The sequence below is a fragment of the Humulus lupulus genome, chromosome 1, assembly GCF_963169125.1.
Source record: "Humulus lupulus chromosome 1, drHumLupu1.1, whole genome shotgun sequence".
NCBI lineage: Eukaryota > Viridiplantae > Streptophyta > Magnoliopsida > Rosales > Cannabaceae > Humulus > Humulus lupulus.
Window position 1 is genome coordinate 18,371,922 of NC_084793.1, and position 19,515 is coordinate 18,391,436.

General features: G+C 30.4%; 2 protein-coding genes across 2 annotated transcripts; one reads left to right on the forward strand and one right to left on the reverse strand.

Moving 5' to 3' along the window:
• The first annotated feature begins 654 nt into the window (after positions 1-654).
• LOC133790363 (uncharacterized) lies at positions 655-1,347 on the forward strand. Its single transcript, XM_062228007.1, has one exon. It carries the CDS (start codon positions 655-657, stop codon positions 1,345-1,347), a length of 693 nt encoding a protein of 230 aa, XP_062083991.1.
• Positions 1,348-10,382: 9,035 nt separating this feature from the next.
• LOC133788253 (probable aquaporin PIP2-8) lies at positions 10,383-11,858 on the reverse strand. The gene is made up of 4 exons (XM_062225668.1): positions 11,470-11,858; positions 11,076-11,371; positions 10,823-10,963; positions 10,383-10,708 (listed from the first exon to the last, which is right to left on the reverse strand). The coding sequence occupies exons 1-4, from the start codon at positions 11,762-11,764 to the stop codon at positions 10,589-10,591; spliced, it is 852 nt and encodes a 283-aa protein (XP_062081652.1). The 5' UTR covers positions 11,765-11,858; the 3' UTR covers positions 10,383-10,588.
• Between the last annotated feature and the right edge of the window lie 7,657 nt (positions 11,859-19,515).

A 19,515-nucleotide genomic window follows, 5' to 3' on the forward strand; every position in this document is an offset into this window, starting at 1 on the left:
TCTTGTGGAAGATAATTCTAGAATAGGCAAGTTCCACCTATTGTGGTAATAGGACTGTACGTGTAATATTCTACAACTGTAAAGTAATTGTGTTGTTACATTCGTACTTCTCTATTTGTATATATATAGTCACTGTATCATTGTATTTATTGAAGAAGTAATACAAAGGAATATTATATTATAAAATTTTAATTTCCTTTTATATTTTATATCTTATATTTAATACTTTTTGCCTTGGTATCAGACGACTAGGACATGTCTTCTTTGCCAAACACTCCAGGCCAAAATGCCCCCTCTGTCAACGATGCATCTTCTGTCCCAGTGCCTCCAGTAGCACCTCCTGCTCCTTTGGCTCCTCCTCTTCCAATTCTTCAAGCCACTGTTATGCCTCTTCTTCACCAATTAGCTCCCCTGTCTATCCGGCTTGATCATGAAATCTACCCATACTAGGGCTCGCAAGTTTTACCGGCAGTCCGAGCAAATGATTTGGATGGATTTCTATTTGGTACTCGTCCTTGTCCTAACCAATTTCTTGATGCTCCTGTCAATGGTGTAATTTCTGGTGAACCTAGATAGGTAAATCCCAACTTTACTATATGGATTTGAACTGATCAAGTTATTCTTAGTTGGTTACTTAACTCTATCTCTGAAGCTATGTTGGGTCATGTTCTTCGCTGCAATTTTTCACAAGAACTTTGGTTTCTTTTAGAGAGTCTATTTACTACTCAATCTCGTGCTCGGATTCTTCAACTACGATTCCAGCTTCAGTTCCTTAAAAAGGGCTCTCTAACTATACATGACTATGTTTTGAAGATGAAATCTCTTGGAGCTAGTTTATCTGCCGCAGGTCAAGTGTTCACTGATGATGACCTTATTCTTTATATTCTTGGGGGCATCGGTCCCGAGTATGACTCTGTGGTCATCAATCTCACCTCTCGTGTTGATCATGTCACACTCCCTAAGGTCCAATTTCTTCTTCAAAGTCAAGAAATGCGCATTGAGCAGCTCGCCTCAAACCCCACCACAGATATTTCTAATCCCCCCACCAGTTTTGTTGCCAAAAATCGACGTTTCTTTCCCAATAATGGTTCTAGAAGGTTCCCTTCTTCCCACGGCCGAGGGAGGGGGCATGGTCGTGGCTCTCAAAATCGAGTTGTGTGTCAACTCTACAACAAACCAAGCCACCCTGCTGCAAAATGTTACCATCGTTTTGATGTCTCATTTTCTCATATGAGCAACGACAACTATGCTTCTCAAGGTCACTCTAATACCAACCACAACAATGGAGGGCAACAAGCGTATTTTGCTACTTCTAGGCCATCCCATACTACTGAAGACACCAACTAGTATGTGGATAGCGGCGCCACCCATCATATAACTTCAGATGTTGCAGCTCTGCAAACTCAATCTGAGTATAATGGTAAGGATCATCTCATTGTAGGTAATGGCCAATCTTTGTTAATATCTCATGTTGGTAGCTCAGTTATTAAACAAAAAGGTGACACCAAACCAGTAAACTTGAACCATGTTCTCTGTGTTCCCAAACTAACAAAAAATTTGATCAGTGTCTCTCAAATTACCAAAGACAATAATTCCTATGTTGAATTCTATCCTAACTTGTGTGTTTTGAAGGATATGGCTACGAAGAAGGTTATTCTATAAGGGAAGACTAGAAATGGATTATATCAACTCAAGGTTCCCTTGGATTTCTCAGATAGTCACAATTCATCTTGTTTTACTGCCCATAAGTCATCCAATGACAGTCATTGAGTCAGTCCCAACTTAGAGTCCAACAAATCTTGTTTTCAAGTTTCTTTTGATGAGTCTACATTATGGCATCTTAGGTTAGGCCATCCCTCCATCAATGTAATGAAATATGTTTTGCTTAATGAAAGAAAGTTTTTACCTTCCAAACTAAATTTTTGTTCCAGCTGTCAATTAGGAAAAGCTCATCATAAAAATATACTGCCTCGCTAAAAGAATCAAAACATGCTCTTGAACTCATCCATTCTGTATACGGGGACCATCACCAACCTTATCTAGACATGGCTATAGATATTATATTCATTTTTTAGATGATTACAATAGATATGCATGGATTTTTCCACTCAAAACCAAATCTAAAGCATTTAGTGTGTTCAAAACTTTTCAAATTCAAGTTGAAAGACAACTTAACACTAAAATTAAAACAATTCAAACAGATTTGGGGGGGGGGGGGGGGGGCGAAACTTTACACCTCTATTACAAGCATTGAGAATAAAATTTAGACATCCTTGTCCTCACACACACCAACAAAATGGTAAGCCGAGCAAAAACATAGGCAAATAATTGAAACCGGGCTTACCCTTCTTGCACACTCAAGCATGCCTCAAAGGTTTTGGTGGGAAGCATTTCAAACAGCCACATTTCTCATCAATCATCTCTCTACACCAATCCTAAACTACAAGAGTCCAATACAAAAACTTTTTGGCCTCACACCCAACTATAAGTTTCTCAAAGCATTTGGTTGTGGTTGTTATCCTTATCTTAGGCCATATAACACAAGTAAGCTCCAATTTAGGTCTGCAAAATGTGTTTTCATTGGTTATAGTCCAAGCCATAAAGGGTATCTTTGCTTACATCAGTCAGGTAGTGTATATGTTGCTAGTAGCGTTACCTTTGATGAAAATGATTTTCCTTTTGCTAATGGTTTCAACTATAATAACAAACACACTGATATTGTCATTAACCCAAGTCAATACCCTCGGTGGCTACCTTATTTACCTACTGTGACATCTGAATAGGCCAATGGAATCTTGATTGATGATCAACAGCAACCTCACCTAGTACCTCACCTCCGCCCACTTATTTTGATAAAGATCAGTCCCAAATGTCATCACCACCTACTGTCCCTCTACATATTGACCTTCCCATGCAACATTTATCAACCACAACCACTCAACAGCCACCATCTCCACCAAAAATTCCAGCCCAACCACCCCACTGTTCTCACCCAATGATAACAAGAGCCAAAGCTGGAATATACAAACCAAAAGCCTACCATTCACCCTCTAAATCACCTTTTGCTTTAATAACTGAGCTTGAACCTGAGAATTTTTCCCAAGCATTAGCTTCCCCTCAGTGGAAAAAGGCTATGGATTCTGAATTTGCAGCTCTCATAAAAAATGGACTTGGAATTTGGTACCTCAACAAGACAACATGAATATTGTGGACAGCAAGAGGGTTTATAGAGTGAAACACAATCAAGATGGCACTGTTCAGCGATATAAAGCGCGCCTTGTAGCAAAAGGATTTCAACAAACTCCAAGAGTTGATTTCTTTGAAACCTTTAGTCCCATGGTCAAAAGCTCTACCATTCGTGTCATTCTCACTTTAGCAGCCTCAAATGGATGGGACATACAACAAGTGGATATTGACAACGCTTTTCTAAATGGTTGTCTTACCGAAGATGTCTACATGCTTCAACCACCCGGGTATGTTGATCAAAATTTTCCTCAACATGTGTGTAAATTTCACAAAGCTCTCTATGGCCTACGTCAAGCACCACGAGCATGGTTTGATAAACTTAAGCAAGTTCTATTTCTTTTGGGTTTAAGAACTCTGTCTCAGACACCTCCTTATTTTATACTACAAGGATCAAGAAGCTGAGTTATATTTATTAGTATATGTTGATGATATCTTGCTAACAGACAACCACCATAGCAAAGTGAAGAATATCATTCGAAGATTGCAACAACCTTTTTCCTTGAAGACTCTTGGTTCTATGAACTACTTTCTTGGCTTTGAGATTGTCCGAGGAGATCATGGAATCCATTTGTCTCAAAGTCAATACACCATTGACCTATTGTCAAAAATGAATATGTTGAACTGTAAACCAGGTCCAACACCCATATGCCAAGGAGAAAAACTAAGTGTTGATGATGGCAAACCCTTTGAGCAATCGACTTTATTTCGAAGTGTGATGGGGGTGTTACAATACCTCACACTAAGTCATCCAGATATAGCATTTACTATAAATAAGTTGAGCCAATTTATGCATAGTCCTACTCAACATCATTGGCAAGTATGCAAAAGGTTGATGCAATATCTAAAGGGCACTATTGGACAGGGTATCATATTCAAGCCTGCAAGTGTGTTGAATGTTGAGTGCTTTAATGATGCAGATTGGGCAGGCTCTATTGATGATATGAAATCAACCACTGGCTATTGTGTCTATCTTGGAGGGAACTTGATTACATGGTGCTCAAAGAAACAAAAGGTCGTGGCACGCTCATCGACGGAAGCAGAGTATTGAGCATTGTCCCAAACAGCTACTGAAGTAACATGGTTAAAATCATTGTTCACTGAAATTGGTCTCAAATGTGAAATGTCTGTTGTCATTTGGTGTGATAATGCTAGTGCTAAGCAGTTGTCCTCTAATCCGATTTGTCACAGCCGCACCAAGCATATTGAAGTGGATATTCATTACATTAGAGATTTAATACAGAAAAATGTGGTTGAAGTAAGACTTATTCCTACTGATGAGCAAACAACTGATGTATTTACAAAGGCCCTTTCCATTGATCAATTCGAGTACCTAAAAGGCAAGCTTGTTGTTATTTCTTTACCAAGTCAAGCATCATGAATATTCTTGTGGAAGATAATTCTAGAATAGACAAGTTCCAGCTATTGTGGTAATAGGACTGTACGTGTAATAGTCTACAGCTATAAAGTAATTGTGTCGTTACATTCGTACATCTCTATTTGTACTAGATACAATTAACTTGCAAGGCAAGTTTACTTAGTTTTATTTATAGAATTTATTAATTATTTTTATTAAATTTATATTAATGTCATATAAATTTTAAATAAATAATTTATTTACTTTTGTTTAAGTTCATATTTGTTCTAGTTTTTGAATTTGGGAGTGACAACAAGAGATTATATATTATATGTTTAATATAATATTAAATATTATACGTGGATTTTAAATTTAAATTTTTTGCTAGTTTTTTTAAAAAGTAATTTGTTGCTAATTGACAGCAGATTATATTATATCTTTAATATGATATTATTCTATTAAGTGAGTTTAAGTTTAATTAAATTTTATTTAAGTTATAAAACGTATGATTTTATTATTTTTAAATAATTATTATTGTAAAATATCTCAAAAATATCTTATTTTAATTTTTCTAATTATTTATTTTATTTTATTTAAGTTTAAGTGTTTATAAACTACCGTTAAATATAAGAATATTCTGTTAAATATGATAATATTTCGTTAAAGTTAACATTAAAAAAATAAAAAACTATTAAAACAAAAAAATTTCGTTTTCTACACAGTTATTACTCAGAAGAGATATATATAGACATTGTATCATTGTATTGGTTGAAGAAGTAATACAAAGAAATGTTATATTATAAACTTTTCATTTCCTTTTATATTTTATATCTTATATTTAATACTTTTTGCCTCCAAGTTATACCCACCTTCGACTGGGTAACTTTTATGATTGGTGTAGTGCCATAACCACAAGTTACAGGATCAAAAAAACTTAGTGAAAGTGACAAAATGTGGGGTGAATCTGCTGCATTAAAAATTTGATGAACCAGAGTCAAGTTTCATTTACTGGGAGATTCAATTAGGTCAGACACTTTAAGAGTGTCATTCGTACTCATAGAGCAAGAAATGAATGATGGTGGTCTAGGTATAGTCTAGTGTCAACTCCATTACCAATACGACGTCGTAAACCATTTTGTAGCAAATCTCTTTCCCAGAGATTGCTACGCCACGTCAAAGATGGATAGTGTCCTTTTGCATCCAATTTAGTGGACCGTTGAAGATATCTAGCTTTGAACACTAAGTGATGAGGGATGAATGGTTCATCACGCCATGCTTTCTGGTGATGTGTGTAATTTTCTCACGACATAACACACTATTGAACGTAAGCTCAAAATTGGGCTCTTTTGCTGATGGCCCAACTTTAATACGTCTAATCAAGGCCCATTTATGGAAGAAAGCCCAACATATGCAGCAGATTCACCCCACATTTTGTCTCTTTTAGAAAAAAGAAATCTTCAAGGAGATTACAAGCAATAGGTAATCTTTTTGATGGCATCATGGCATTTTTTTACAAAACTCAACTAAACCTTATACAGAAGGGTTTAAAGTTTATACCATTTTACAACCAGCCCTCTGATAGCTAAAATAAACTAGTAACAACTTTTGAAGTAATTTTAGTCAAAAATTTTATACAAATCCGAAAATAACTTTATTTGAATTATAACTAAATAATATTATGTAGCATTTAGCAATTTAATCAATTATTTGCAAATAGTAGTTGAATTTATCCTAATAATTTTATTTTAAAATTACTTTGGACAAATTAAAACTAATTAAACCCACAATTTTGAAAGGAGAATAAAAAAAGTAGAAATAAGACCACAAAGGAATATATGCCACTCAGCCTAATTTCCTCGAAATATCCCAAGTTTGGAAGGCCAAACGGCCTATCCGGATTTCTATATATATTGTTCAAATAAATATTGGACTAGCTTAGGTTAGCTTAGCATCGTCCTTTTCACACTCTTTATGTTCTCATTAAGAAAGAAAATTATTTTTTTGAAAAAAATAATTTTGTCCGATCAAGCTGGGGACATGGTGGTAGGGAACCCCAAGGAGACAAGAAGATACCATTGAGTAGTCATTAGGTGAAATCGTACATTTTTGGTGCTGGCCAAAATTAGGGTTACTACAGCCAAGTGAATAACACCACACGTTTGACTTGAAACATCTTGTATTCATTGAACAATTATTATCGAGCATTGTTATAAGACGCTATGTCATCATATGTTGTCCATCACCATTCACCATTCACCATTTTAAATTATAATAAATAAAATTAGATATTAAATTCAAGTACGCATAATACGTGTTCATGTGGTGTTTAACTCGTAACAATATTCAATTATTCATAATTATTTCTTTACTTTTGAATCTTGCCACCATCTCTAATACCACGTCACATATACTCTTATATCTCCAAAATGTGATGGCTATTATGGCCTTGTTTGGCTAAGATTTGGGTTGTATTTTAGTTATGATATTAGCGGCATAAATACTTAAGTTTATGGATATATTATACTTAAATACTTAATTTATTTTTTGACTGCATAAATACCTAATGTTTATTTTTGTTTGTAACTGTACTTTTTCCAGTTAAATGACAAATACCAAATTTTTTTTAAATATGAATATTGACGACATAAATATCTAAGTTTATGTAACTGTTTCACTTAAATACGTAACTTTTAATTTTTGTAGCATAAATAATTAAAAAAAGTTTAGTCTAAAAAAAGAAAACATTTGAATCCTAAATTTAATTAGTACACAATTAACACCCAAAATATTAAATTAAAAATTAAAAACTAATTTTTATATTTAGATATTTAAAAAAAATTCAAATTTAATTAAAAAAATTATTTCTAATATCTACATTTTTCAAAAGATCTAAATATATATAAAAATAAATAAATAAGATTTGTTGAAAAATCGTAGAAATTAGATATAGTTATTTTTAATTAAATTTGAAAAATCTATATATAAAATTATTTAGAACTAGAAATATGAAAAATATTTCAAAATTATTTTTAAATAAGAATTTTTGAAAATCTTAGAAATTATAAATAATGTTCTTAATTAATTTTGAATTTTAAAATTTTAAAATTACTTTTTTATTTTTTATTTCATGTGTTTAGGTGTTTGTTTTGTATTTATCGAATTTCAGATTTAAATATTGACTATTAAAATTTAGATTTATTTTATTTTGTTATTTATGTTACAAATATTAAAAGTTATGTATTTAAGTGCAACAATTATATAAACTTTTGTATTTATGCCGCAAATATTCCTAATTAAAAATTTTGGTATTTGTCTTTTAACAGAAAAAAATAACGGTTGTAACAAAAAATAAACATTAGGTATTTATGTCGTCAAAAAAAAATTAAGTATTTAAATGCAACAGAAACGTGAACTTTGTTATTTATCTCGCCTATATCATTTTTAAGTTTTTAGATTTTTTTCGAAAAAAAAAATCATTTGAAAGTGCTTAGAGGAAAAATAATAATAAAATTCTTTTTTAACATAAATTATCTTTTTAGAGAATTATTTTAAATATATATTTTTGAAGAAATTATTTATTAAATTAATTTTTTTTTACAATTTTTAATTAATTATTCAAACACTAATGGCCCGTTTGCTAAAAATTTTGTTTTTGAATTTTTTAAACACAAAAATAGAAATATAATTTCATTTTTGTTTTTTTATTTTGAAAAAATAAAAATATGTTTGGTAACTATTTTTGTTTTTTGTTTTTAAAAACAAAAAATAATAAATATTTTTGATAACTTTTATTTTTATTTTTTGTTTAACAATATGGTTTGAAGAAGAGAAGAAAGAAAAATTAAAAACTGTTTAAAGAAATTTTGAAAGTGAAAAAATTTTATTTTCAAAATTTAATAAATTTTAATTAAAATTTAAAAAAATAATAAATAAAAATAAAATTATCAAACACATTTTATGTTTTATTTTTAAATTTTTAATTAATTAAATAAAAAATTATTTTTTTAAGTGTTACCAACAACACTTAAAAAAAAATTCATGAAAAAAATCTTCATATTATAATATTTCAAACAAAAAAAAGCAAAAAAGACGCCAATTATTTTCTGCTTTTTAGTTATAAGAAAAGTGAAAATTACTATTAGGCCGCATAGACCCTTTATTTTTAGTTGAGGCAAAGCTCAAAAAAAAAAAACATATGTGAATGGTAGTACTAGTAGGTTGGGCTGGATAAGAATCAAAATGTACCACCTGCTATGCTGCAAAATACAAACCCTTTTTCAGGTTAGTAAGACTACCATTACCAAACGACTTTAATTGCTATTATACAAGAGTATTATAAATAGCATCGTCACCATATCCATATATATAAATATATATATATATATACCATACCATACAAACCCATCTTTTGCAATATTTTATGATACAGTGTGGGACACCGTAGTCAACCATGGAACTATATTTCTGCAAAAAAATGCTAGGCCCCGGTCAATTTTCTTTTACTAATTATTTTGTTATATTTATTAAGAAAAACTACATGTAAACCTCTTTAAAATTGATAACACTCGCTCCATGTCTAAAAATAGCAGTGCAATTTCATAACCTGAATTAGTTATCAATGCCATTTTGAAAATGCTAAATTGAACAAGTTTTTCTTAAAGTCACTTAAAGGAACTCAATACCACATTAAATGATATCTTGTAAATGTAATTATTTTAATAATTGAAATTATAACAAATATGATTTAAATTTAAATTCAACTAACTCATCAAATTAGTGGATACTCTCAAATCCTATATTTAATAATGTGGCTCCCATATCAATTATCAATGTGTTGTTGTAGGAATATATAGCAAACTTCACTCCAAATTTGGTAAAAAAAAAATATGAACGTTTTTGAGTATTGAGCATCATAATTAATAAGTGCAGAACGAATTTAATATTGTAAGGTAGTTTTATATTTATATTTAGAGTGTTGGTGAAGAACAAAACTTATCACCATAGCCCTAGCCCTAACCCTAACCCTAACCCTAACCCTACTTTAATTAGATTAGCAAACAGTTTTGAATCATCTCTTTTTCAAAATCAATTATAATTAGCAAAAATCACAGGTTTTGAGTATGCCTTGCCCACATGCTTTTACGACGATGTTAGGACCACACCCACAACCACATTCTCTTTTTCAATTTTGAAAAGACTGAGACTACTCAGTGCTCAGATCATTCTCGCCTCGACCTTGTCTCTCCACATTCCACACACTCAATTAAATAAACAATTAACTAATAGTTAATTTTCTTTTCTTAAAAAAATAAAAATAAAAAGTTGTATGATTCAGTGGATAAAAGCAATGAACTGGACCTATCAGGCTTCACCCACCCATGTGAGGCCATGACAAGCAAACGGGCTGTGCGACACGTGTCGAGTACTCGATAATTGCACAGCACAGGATTCCTATCCCATCAGTCATCTACCCATTCTCAGCTTTCTTTCTTTTTTACTTTATCGTTACAACTTTGGACTCTTGTCTTGAAATCGAACCAAAAAAAGAAAAAAGAGCACACTCGTCAACTAGTTTTGCCAGTTTTTCAAGGAAAGACCTTTCCAGATAGATGCATTGAAATTTAACAGCTGGGTTACATTAATATTTTGTGAAAAACGACAAAAAGAACACTCTAATCTGATACACAACAAATTAAATTGTTTGCTTTCTGGGTATTAGAGAAGATCATTAGGGATACTAATAATAATTAAATGGATAATATATAATAATAAGAACAAGAAGAGAATAAAAAGAACACTTCTGATTACCACTACTCATGAACAAATAATACACAGGTTCACAAGCTAACGAAGAAAGATTAAAAGATTTTTAAATATAAAAGATGATACCAAAAAAAAAAAGGAGTCGAAAAAATAATAAAAATTCAACAAAGATCAACCCCTCTCATACACACAACCAAACAAAATAAATTATGAATTTTTTATTTTCTAGTTGGTAGCGTTGCTACGGAAAGATCCCAAAGCTTTAATGGCAGCTGCCCTCAGTATGTACTGGTGGTACGCCGCTGCGGCCAAGGCTCCGATGAATGGTCCGACCCAGAAGATCCACTGCTCAAACAGAATCAAACCCATAAATCAAAACACTGTAATATATCATGTGCACACTCGTATATTTAGATCTTGAAGCACAAATATGGATTATATGTGAGAAATTATTCTTACGTGGTCATCCCATGCCTTTTCACCGTTGAAGATAACTGCGGCACCGAAGCTCCGAGCTGGGTTGATACCAGTACCGGTGATGGGGATGGTGGCCAAGTGAACCATGAAAACGGCGAACCCAATAGGGAGAGGAGCCAAGACCTGATTTTTATTATTAGTATAATCAGTTAGTTTACTTGTAAACGAGACATGATTTCACCACGCAATCGACATAGAAAAAAAAAAAGGAAATGGAGGGAGAAGATGAACATACGGGGATGTGGGAGTCACGTGCGCTTCTCTTGGGGTCAGTGGCAGAGAAAACGGTGTACACAAGAACGAAGGTACCGATGATCTCAGCACCAAGGGCGGTACCGGTGTTATAACCGGGGGCGACGGTGTTGGTTCCACCCTGGAATTTGTTGTAGTCATGCTTCATGAAGGCTTTTACAAGCCCAACACCACAGACGGCTCCCAAGCACTGAGCGATCATGTAAGTCACAGCTCGGATCAATGAAACCTTCCTGGCCAAGAACAAACCGAAAGTTACGGCAGGGTTGATGTGACCACCTGTAGTGAAACAGCACAGAAACAAAAGCCCATTTTAGTAAAAATGATTACAAAACGACACCGTTAGTTGAAAGTTCACAGAATTTTATCTTCTATACCAGAGATTCCGGCAGTGCAGTAAACGAGGACGAAGATCATGCCACCGAAGGCCCATGCGATACCCAAAATGCCAACACCACCACATACGTCTTTCTCACTTTGCTGCTTGTAACCGATGACGGTCGCGACGGTGATGTAGAGGAAGAGAAGGGTGGCGATGAACTCGGCGATTAGAGCTCTGTAGAAGGACCAGAGCTTGACCTCACCAAGATCAAAGAGTGGAGCTGGTGGTGGGTCAACGTAGTCTTTGCCATGGTGGTGGGCCTGACGCTCTTCGCTTACTTCTTTCGACATTTTTCTTTTCCCTTCCTTAGTACTTTCAAAAACGCTTTAAGTTCTGAAACTCGGAGAGAACTTTAGGGTTTGAGCGAGTGTGATATTAAGAACGAGGAAGAAGATAGAGAAATGGTGCATTTAATGGATAGAACAAGGGTATTTTCGTAATAAAAATTATAAGCAAATGTCTGTTAAGTGAGAGTGTTGTGGTGGGTACCACAAGGAACAGCGAGACCATGTGAGGGAGGGGTAGCAATCCTCTGTGGTGGGTTACAGATGTGTTTTTGTAGGGTTGGCTGCCAGCCTGGCATCCAACTCATCATTTCATATCCACGCCTTGTACAACGGTTACCTGCCCTCACTTTCCATCTCCTCCCTCTTCAACTTTAACTTTCCGAATTTCCAAAAATGCCCTATATGTCTTTTTTATCAAAATTTATATTTAGTAGAGAAAAGTTGTTCTAATGAAGGTTTATTTTATAGAAAAGCTTTGTAATTAATTAATAATTAAAAAGAAAAAGGTTATGTTTTCGGATAGCATTATCCTTCTTTTTTCTTTTTCAGAGAGAAGATATGTACAAAGTTCAGGAAATTTTTTTGTATATAATAATTTATATAGGATGCTTATAGATAAAGGGATTATAACAAAGATATAATTATGATTAATGATACTTGGAATAAATTTTGGTGTTGACTTAAATTTCAAATAGATTTTTTTTTTGGTTGGCTATGAAAGAAATGTGATGTGAGAAAAGTTAACTAGGGGAAAAGTAGTAAAATTTCAGCTGTGAAAAAGAAAAAGAACAAAAAAGATAATAATAATAATAATAATAATAATAATAATAATTGGCTGAATTACATATTATTACATATTTGACATTCTATTTTCTTTCACTAATGAAATTCACATTTATAAAAGTATGACTTTTTTCTTTTATGTTATTTTATAACATTAAAAGTTGAGTTGTTCTAATGATATGATCATCTGTCATAATCGAGATTCTATAACTAATTTAAGCAAACCAAATTAAAGAACTCTTTACTATATGCCTTTTAGATAAGATTATAAATTGGTATTTCTTCTAACAACAATGCAAACTCATTTCATCTATCATTTCATGTATTTTTTTAAAATATTTATTACTTTTTTTAGTAGAAGACTTGGAGATTAAACTTCATTATTTAAAATCATCGTAGCATCATCATGTTACAAGTATATTTTTTATATGGGCATGATAAGTTATATTACTACTTTCATAATTTTATGCTAGATCATCATTGTACTATATTAAATCAATATATTATATATTTATTATAATTTTTAGCATTATGCTTTGATGCATAATTGTAAAAATTATTGTAAAATTTAATATTTCATTAATGTTAATTTGATATTTATTGAAAATATATAAAAAAATAATTATTTTTCTTTATATTTTATTATTGATAGTATAAAATAATAAGGTAAAAAATATAGTATTTAATGCAAATAGATAAAAATAATACTAAAATAATAAAAATAACATAAAAGTAAATAAAAAAATATATTATTTATGGTGATACAAAATATGTATCATATTATTTTGTATGTCAAATTTAGCTTAACTTTTAATATATGTCAAATTTGTCCAAAATGAGTTATATTTTAGTAATATATTACTATTTTAGCACTACATTAAAGATGCTCATAAACATACATGTCAAATTGTATAGAAAACTTATTAATATTTTGTGAAAAGCATACAAATTGTACTTTAGCTTATTATAACATTGAGTTGTACTGAATTATAATGACACATTATGAGGAAAAAGAAAGTGGCCCCTATTTTAGTGGTTTAAATTTAAAAATACATCTCACTCAAATTTAACAAAATTTAAACAAAGCAATAATGGCAAATTCCCTTTGCTCTTGTGAATCAAATATAATTTGAGACAGTGGAGTAGCATATTGACCAAAATGTCCCCGAACATTCATTTTCTTTTTCTATATTTATATTGGGTGTTATGAGAAAGTAAGAAGTTATTTAATTTTCATGGAATCATAGTTAAAGAAGATGTCTTTTTGGACCTTTAATTGATTTCATTGTCTTTGTCCTTATCCATCAACACCACTATTGTCTTTTTCTTTCTTTTTGCTATAAAAATATTATCACTAAGGTCTCTATTTTCCAACCAATCATACAATGATTTACTGCACTGCACAATAAGCATCCATATTGATTGGTGGTCTTGGAATTTTCTTTGCCAATACATTTAATTGATACCATATAAAGAAGTATATAGATGCATTAATGCAATTCATTTTAGTCACTTGAAATTAATAATAAAAACTATCGACGAGTTTTTTTTTTTTGGCATTACAAAAATAAATATATGTTCTTGAGGAATTGTAATTAAATATTTATATTTGTATAATTTTTTAACTAGTGCAATCGATTAAAATTTGTGAATCGACACCATAAAAATTCATCACTATGAAAAATAAACAAAACATTTAAAATAAAAAATAAAAAAGTTGACCAAAATAAAGTATTAGTTATTTCTATGGCCAACCATCATATGCATATAGTGACTGTTCATATCTATTTCATCCATTTAAGAAATCAAGTTTAATATGATTTCTCATAATACATAGTTTTTTTTTAATAAATAAATAATAATACTATTAAATCCACTGATTTGTGTTCTAAGAATAAGAAAAAAAAAATTAATAATTATATTTGCAGCCTACTAACTTACAACAAACTTTTAATATATATAATATGAAATATTCTCCAATCAAAGATAAGTGTATTTAATTATAAAATTATGGTAACAAACGATGATCAAAACGTGGTCTATTATATTTTTTAACTTAAAAAATGTTAGAAATGTATAACAAAAGAGATTATTACTATCACAGTGAACACAAAATATATATAATATTAATTAATAATATTATATAAGTAAAAGAAAAAGATGAGAAAAGATTATATAAGACAATTATCATAAAAGTAGAAGATAGATGATGAAAATCTCAAGAATAACACAAGGTTTAAATAAGGTTCAAAACTTTTGTCTTAAAAGCTATTTCCTTCCTTATAAGAACATTTTGGGAAATACTCTCTAGAAATACTTCTAATGATTTATCAGTTATTCTCTCATATTCATCATAGTGTTCTAAAAATAAGCACGTCATCACAAGTGTTCTAAAGTCTAAACTATGTAGTGTGTTTTTCACATTCACACATTACATCAAAGTGAGTAATATGATTTCTATTTATAGAGTTCTCATCCACCATTTGATTTTCTAATGTCATCAAACTCTTTGGGGAGTTAGAAAACATGCACACAACAACTATAAAATATTATAGCTAATGAAAATCAAATTCAAGACGTGTAACTCCTTTTATACATCAATTGGTAAATTTTTGTGAGAGTTACAAAACTTATGATCATCATTTCTTAAGAATTGTAACTTATTCTATATGTTACAAAACTTGTTATGATCATCATTTCTCAAATTGTAACTCCACAATATATGTTACATTTGACAAAATAATATTTGTCACACTCTATTATTTATCACATAATTCATTTGATCACGATATTATATTATATGTAAAAGGAAATTTACTCATTTGGTACCCTATGTTTTTGCAAAGTATCATTTTGGTACCCTCTGTTTTCAATAATGCTAATATGGTACCCTGTATTTTAAAATCGTACATATTTGGTACCCTAAACTCAGATTTGATAGATAAAATTTTGTCAATATGATCAAACTGTCATCAATTATATGTAATTATGTAATTAAATTTAAATTTGTAACTTACATAATTGACAGGCGTTTGATTAAATTGGTAAAATTTTATTAATTAAATTTGAGTTTAGGGTACCAAATATGTACGATTTTAAAATACAGGGTACCATATGAGCATTATTGAAAACAGAGGGTACCAAAATGATATTTTGGAAAAACACAGGGTACCAAATGGTTACCTACCCTATGTAAAATAATATAAAATTTCCTCACTTTATTAAATGGCAATTCTCTAGTGACAAATAATTTGTAACATTTATTTAATCAATCAAACATTATATTATATAATAATATAATAAAAAAAATAGAATCTTATAATATGGTTAATCATCCAATTTGGATTAGTTGTTATTTTAAATATTTTAATGGGTATTATATTTGCACCCCAAAAATATATATAGACACCCTATTAATTAAAAAATAATAATTTTTAAAATTATTTTCAACACTTTTTCTCAATATTTTTTTTTACATTCTTCAAATTCTTTTTTTATTAATTTCAATATTTTTATTTTATTTTGTTTTCATAATTTTTTAAGTAAAATCTCTTACTTTTGAACAATTTTTTATATATTTTTTGTTAAAATTTTTATTTTATTTAAATATTGAAAATATATATTATTTATATATATTTTTTAGAATGTGACAAGGAAAATAAATTAGAAAAATGTGAGAATAAATTGATAAAAATAAATATTATATATTAATTTATAATAAAAATGGAGTTTTTTAATCAAATTTTTGGTGCAAATATAATCACCATATTTTAAACATTATTATAAATACCTTAAATAGGGGGACCCCAACCAAAGGGAAATTTCATGTACTATGCATGTTAATATACTTTAATTAAAATTTATGCCCAAATTAAGGCCCATTCTAAAAGTATGACATTTTATAAAATTTAGACTATATTGTCATTTTTCGTAAACAACTCACTTCTCTATTTCTCTACTAAAATCGATGGCACCACCACCTTCTCCCCACAACGACAAAGCACCACTTTCCTACGCTGCTACCACCATTAGCATCATCCTCACCATTGACGTTGCCACCACCTACCACCATTGAAGTAACACAATGAAGCTATTTCTCCATAAATTTAAGTTATAATGATGAAAAATTCAATCCAAAACTTAAATCCAATAAAAGATTGCCTTGAAGACACTAATATATGGATTTCTAACACTTATGTACAAGATATTTTGGTGTTCTTTGCATTTTTTTTTCATATCTAAACCTCTAAAAGTTGTAGAAAGACAATGCCTAGTAATGCACTTGCGATGCTTAACTATGTATTTGCGATGATGTCTTGAAAACAAGATTTTGGCAACAAACGATACTTAACGATGCCTATGCGATGCTTGACGATGTATGTGCGATGCTTAACGATGCAATTGTGATTGTGCCTTGAAAATATGGTTATTAGGCCAAAAAACGATGCCTATCGATGCATATGTAATGCAGTTGCTATGGTACCTTAAAAATATTATTTTTTAGGCAAAAAATGACGCCTAACAATACATATGAGATGATGCCTTGAAAACATGGGTTTTAGACCAAAAACATTTCTAACGATGCATACACGATGCAATTGCGATAGTACCTTGAAAACATGATTTTTGGAAATAATTTTTTTTTTGTCTAACGATGTAGATGTGATGCAGTTGTGATGGTGCCTTGAAAACATGATTTTTAGCTCAAATCAATGCATACGCGATGCAGCTGCGATGGTGTTTTGAAAACATGGTTTTCAGGCAAAAAATGATGCTTGAAGATGCATATGCAATACATTTGCGATGGTTAATTGAAAACATGGTTTTTAGGCAAAAAAAAAATGATGCTTAACGACGTCTAACAATGCATTTGCGATAGGTATGTGATGCATTCATGAAATCTTGATTTTTGGCCAAAAACAATACGCTTGCGATGCAAATGCGATGCTCTGTACTGAATTTTGATGCAAATTTTGAAAATGCATAAATTTTCACTCAAATGTCTGTTTCAAGTAATTTTTTTTAGTTCTGGTATTATTTTTTCGAGAATTACAAATTTAAATCGTATAAAACTTTAGATTTTGGATGTAGAATACACAATTTTGACAAGTCTTTCAATATGTGCTTCAATGATGGTGTGAATAAGAGTAGGTGCTTCAATCTAAAAGATAATGGTGGGTAGAGATAAGAAGGAGAAAAGACAGAGACAAACAATTGTTAAGTGAGAAAAAAAACTTCAAAGAAGGGATAGTGATGGTGGTGCTGCCATAGTAAAGCGAGAGAGATAAGTTGAGAAAGAAGAATTAATGAGGGGTATTATAGTAAAAAACTATAAAAACTTATTTTTGAGATACTACATATTTTAGATTTAATGTGTATTATTATACATAAAGCATCAAAATTTTCCCAACCAAATTATTATGACACCGTGGCAGATGACCACGAAGGTTGATGCGGTGGCATAGACTAGGAGATCTGTCCCACCCGTCTCTTCATCGTTATCTGTAACTTTCCATTCCTACCCCTGGTCCCACAGCGAACTGTTTCCCTCGTTTCCCTCGTTCATGTTCTCCTAATCTGTCCAAAAGTGTCATTTTAATTGCCCCCATGAGTGGCTCGACGTTTCCAGAGCTTTCCATTATTGCTGTTGATAATTTTTCATATTTTTCTTGGGTATAGTAATAGGATCACAGCTTCTCATTTCGACCGTTGGTTAAAGTAGATGACGAATTAAATAGGTTTGAGATTGTGATCAAATAATACCCTGTAACGGTTATATTTTTATTTATATATTTTTATTCTTTTGTGGTTGTGAAAATCATGGACCCCACACCAGCAGTTCTTTCCAACGGTTCACTATTTTAATGTAATGAACTTTTTTTTTTTTTTTTTCATTAAAGATGGGACAATTTTTAACTGCCTATTCTCTATTTTTTCCACGAATGATACAAATATTAATCTTGTCTCTATCCTTTTGTTGTTGGAGACCAAAACATTATTAATATATTTAGTCAATCTTATTACTGTTTGTCTAGAATTTTGTGAGGGTTTATTTGGAACCACAAGTCGATTATATTTTTTTAAAAGTATATTTTGTTAAATTATTTGTTTAGATTCTAGCTTTAATAATTTGTAAAATAATTTAATTTGATACAAAAATTTTATTTTGATAAATTTATTTAATTAAAATTACAAAAAATTTATTAAATTAACAACTCAAAATAAAATCTCAATTATTCTGTTTAACAACTTTATTTTTATATTTAATTTTTTATTTATCAAAATTAAATTTAAAAATTTATTTGAACTATTTTTACAAAATACATAATCCAAAACATAATTTATTAAAATATAGAATTTAAATAAGTAATGTGGCAAAATATAAAATTCAAAAATAACATAATATCTTTTTTTATTAATACGATGGTTTAAAGATATGGTGATCGGCTGAATCATATAAAATAATTTTTAATTGTGTAAGAGAGTTTTGTGTTAAATTTATGAGAATACTAATTAGGTGTACTACTGTACTTTAAAATATATATATATATATTTTTATCTAATTTTGTGTGAATTTTACAAATTTACAACAAAAGAGGGTTTAAAATATATAAATAGACGTGTTTAATATTATTTTTGTAGAAAGTTAAATATGAGGTGATATTATTTGTCAAAAACAAAAAAATTAGATAAGATGTCAAGAAACTCAATGCCAATAATTCTTGAACAACTTAAAGTTGGGCAATCTTTTCCCACAATCACAAATACAAAAACAGTGGAAAAAAGTTAGATTCGAAAATATAATTGAATACGTTGTTTCATCTAAATAAAGTAGTAGGTTTTACTTGAATTTGTTTTGGTTAAACAGGTTAAGAGCCCAACTTGATATTTTATTTTAAAAAAATAGAAAAATTAATGATCAAGATAAATTGAATAAAAAATTTATGGTTATTTAGATAAACTAATCCTTA

What these genes read in the sequence shown, in the direction of transcription:
- LOC133788253 (XM_062225668.1), bottom strand. Translation starts at nt 11,764, where the DNA reads ATGTCGAAAGAAGTAAGCGAAGAGCGTCAGGCCCACCACCATGGCAAA. An exon ending in CACGTGACTCCCACATCCCC is followed by an intron (nt 10,964 to 11,075) that starts GTATGTTCATCT and finishes AATAAAAATCAG; the next exon opens with GTCTTGGCTCCTCTCCCTAT. An exon ending in AAAAGGCATGGGATGACCAC is followed by an intron (nt 10,709 to 10,822) that starts GTAAGAATAATT and finishes CTGTTTGAGCAG; the next exon opens with TGGATCTTCTGGGTCGGACC.
- LOC133790363 (XM_062228007.1), top strand. Translation starts at nt 655, where the DNA reads ATGTTGGGTCATGTTCTTCGCTGCAATTTTTCACAAGAACTTTGGTTT.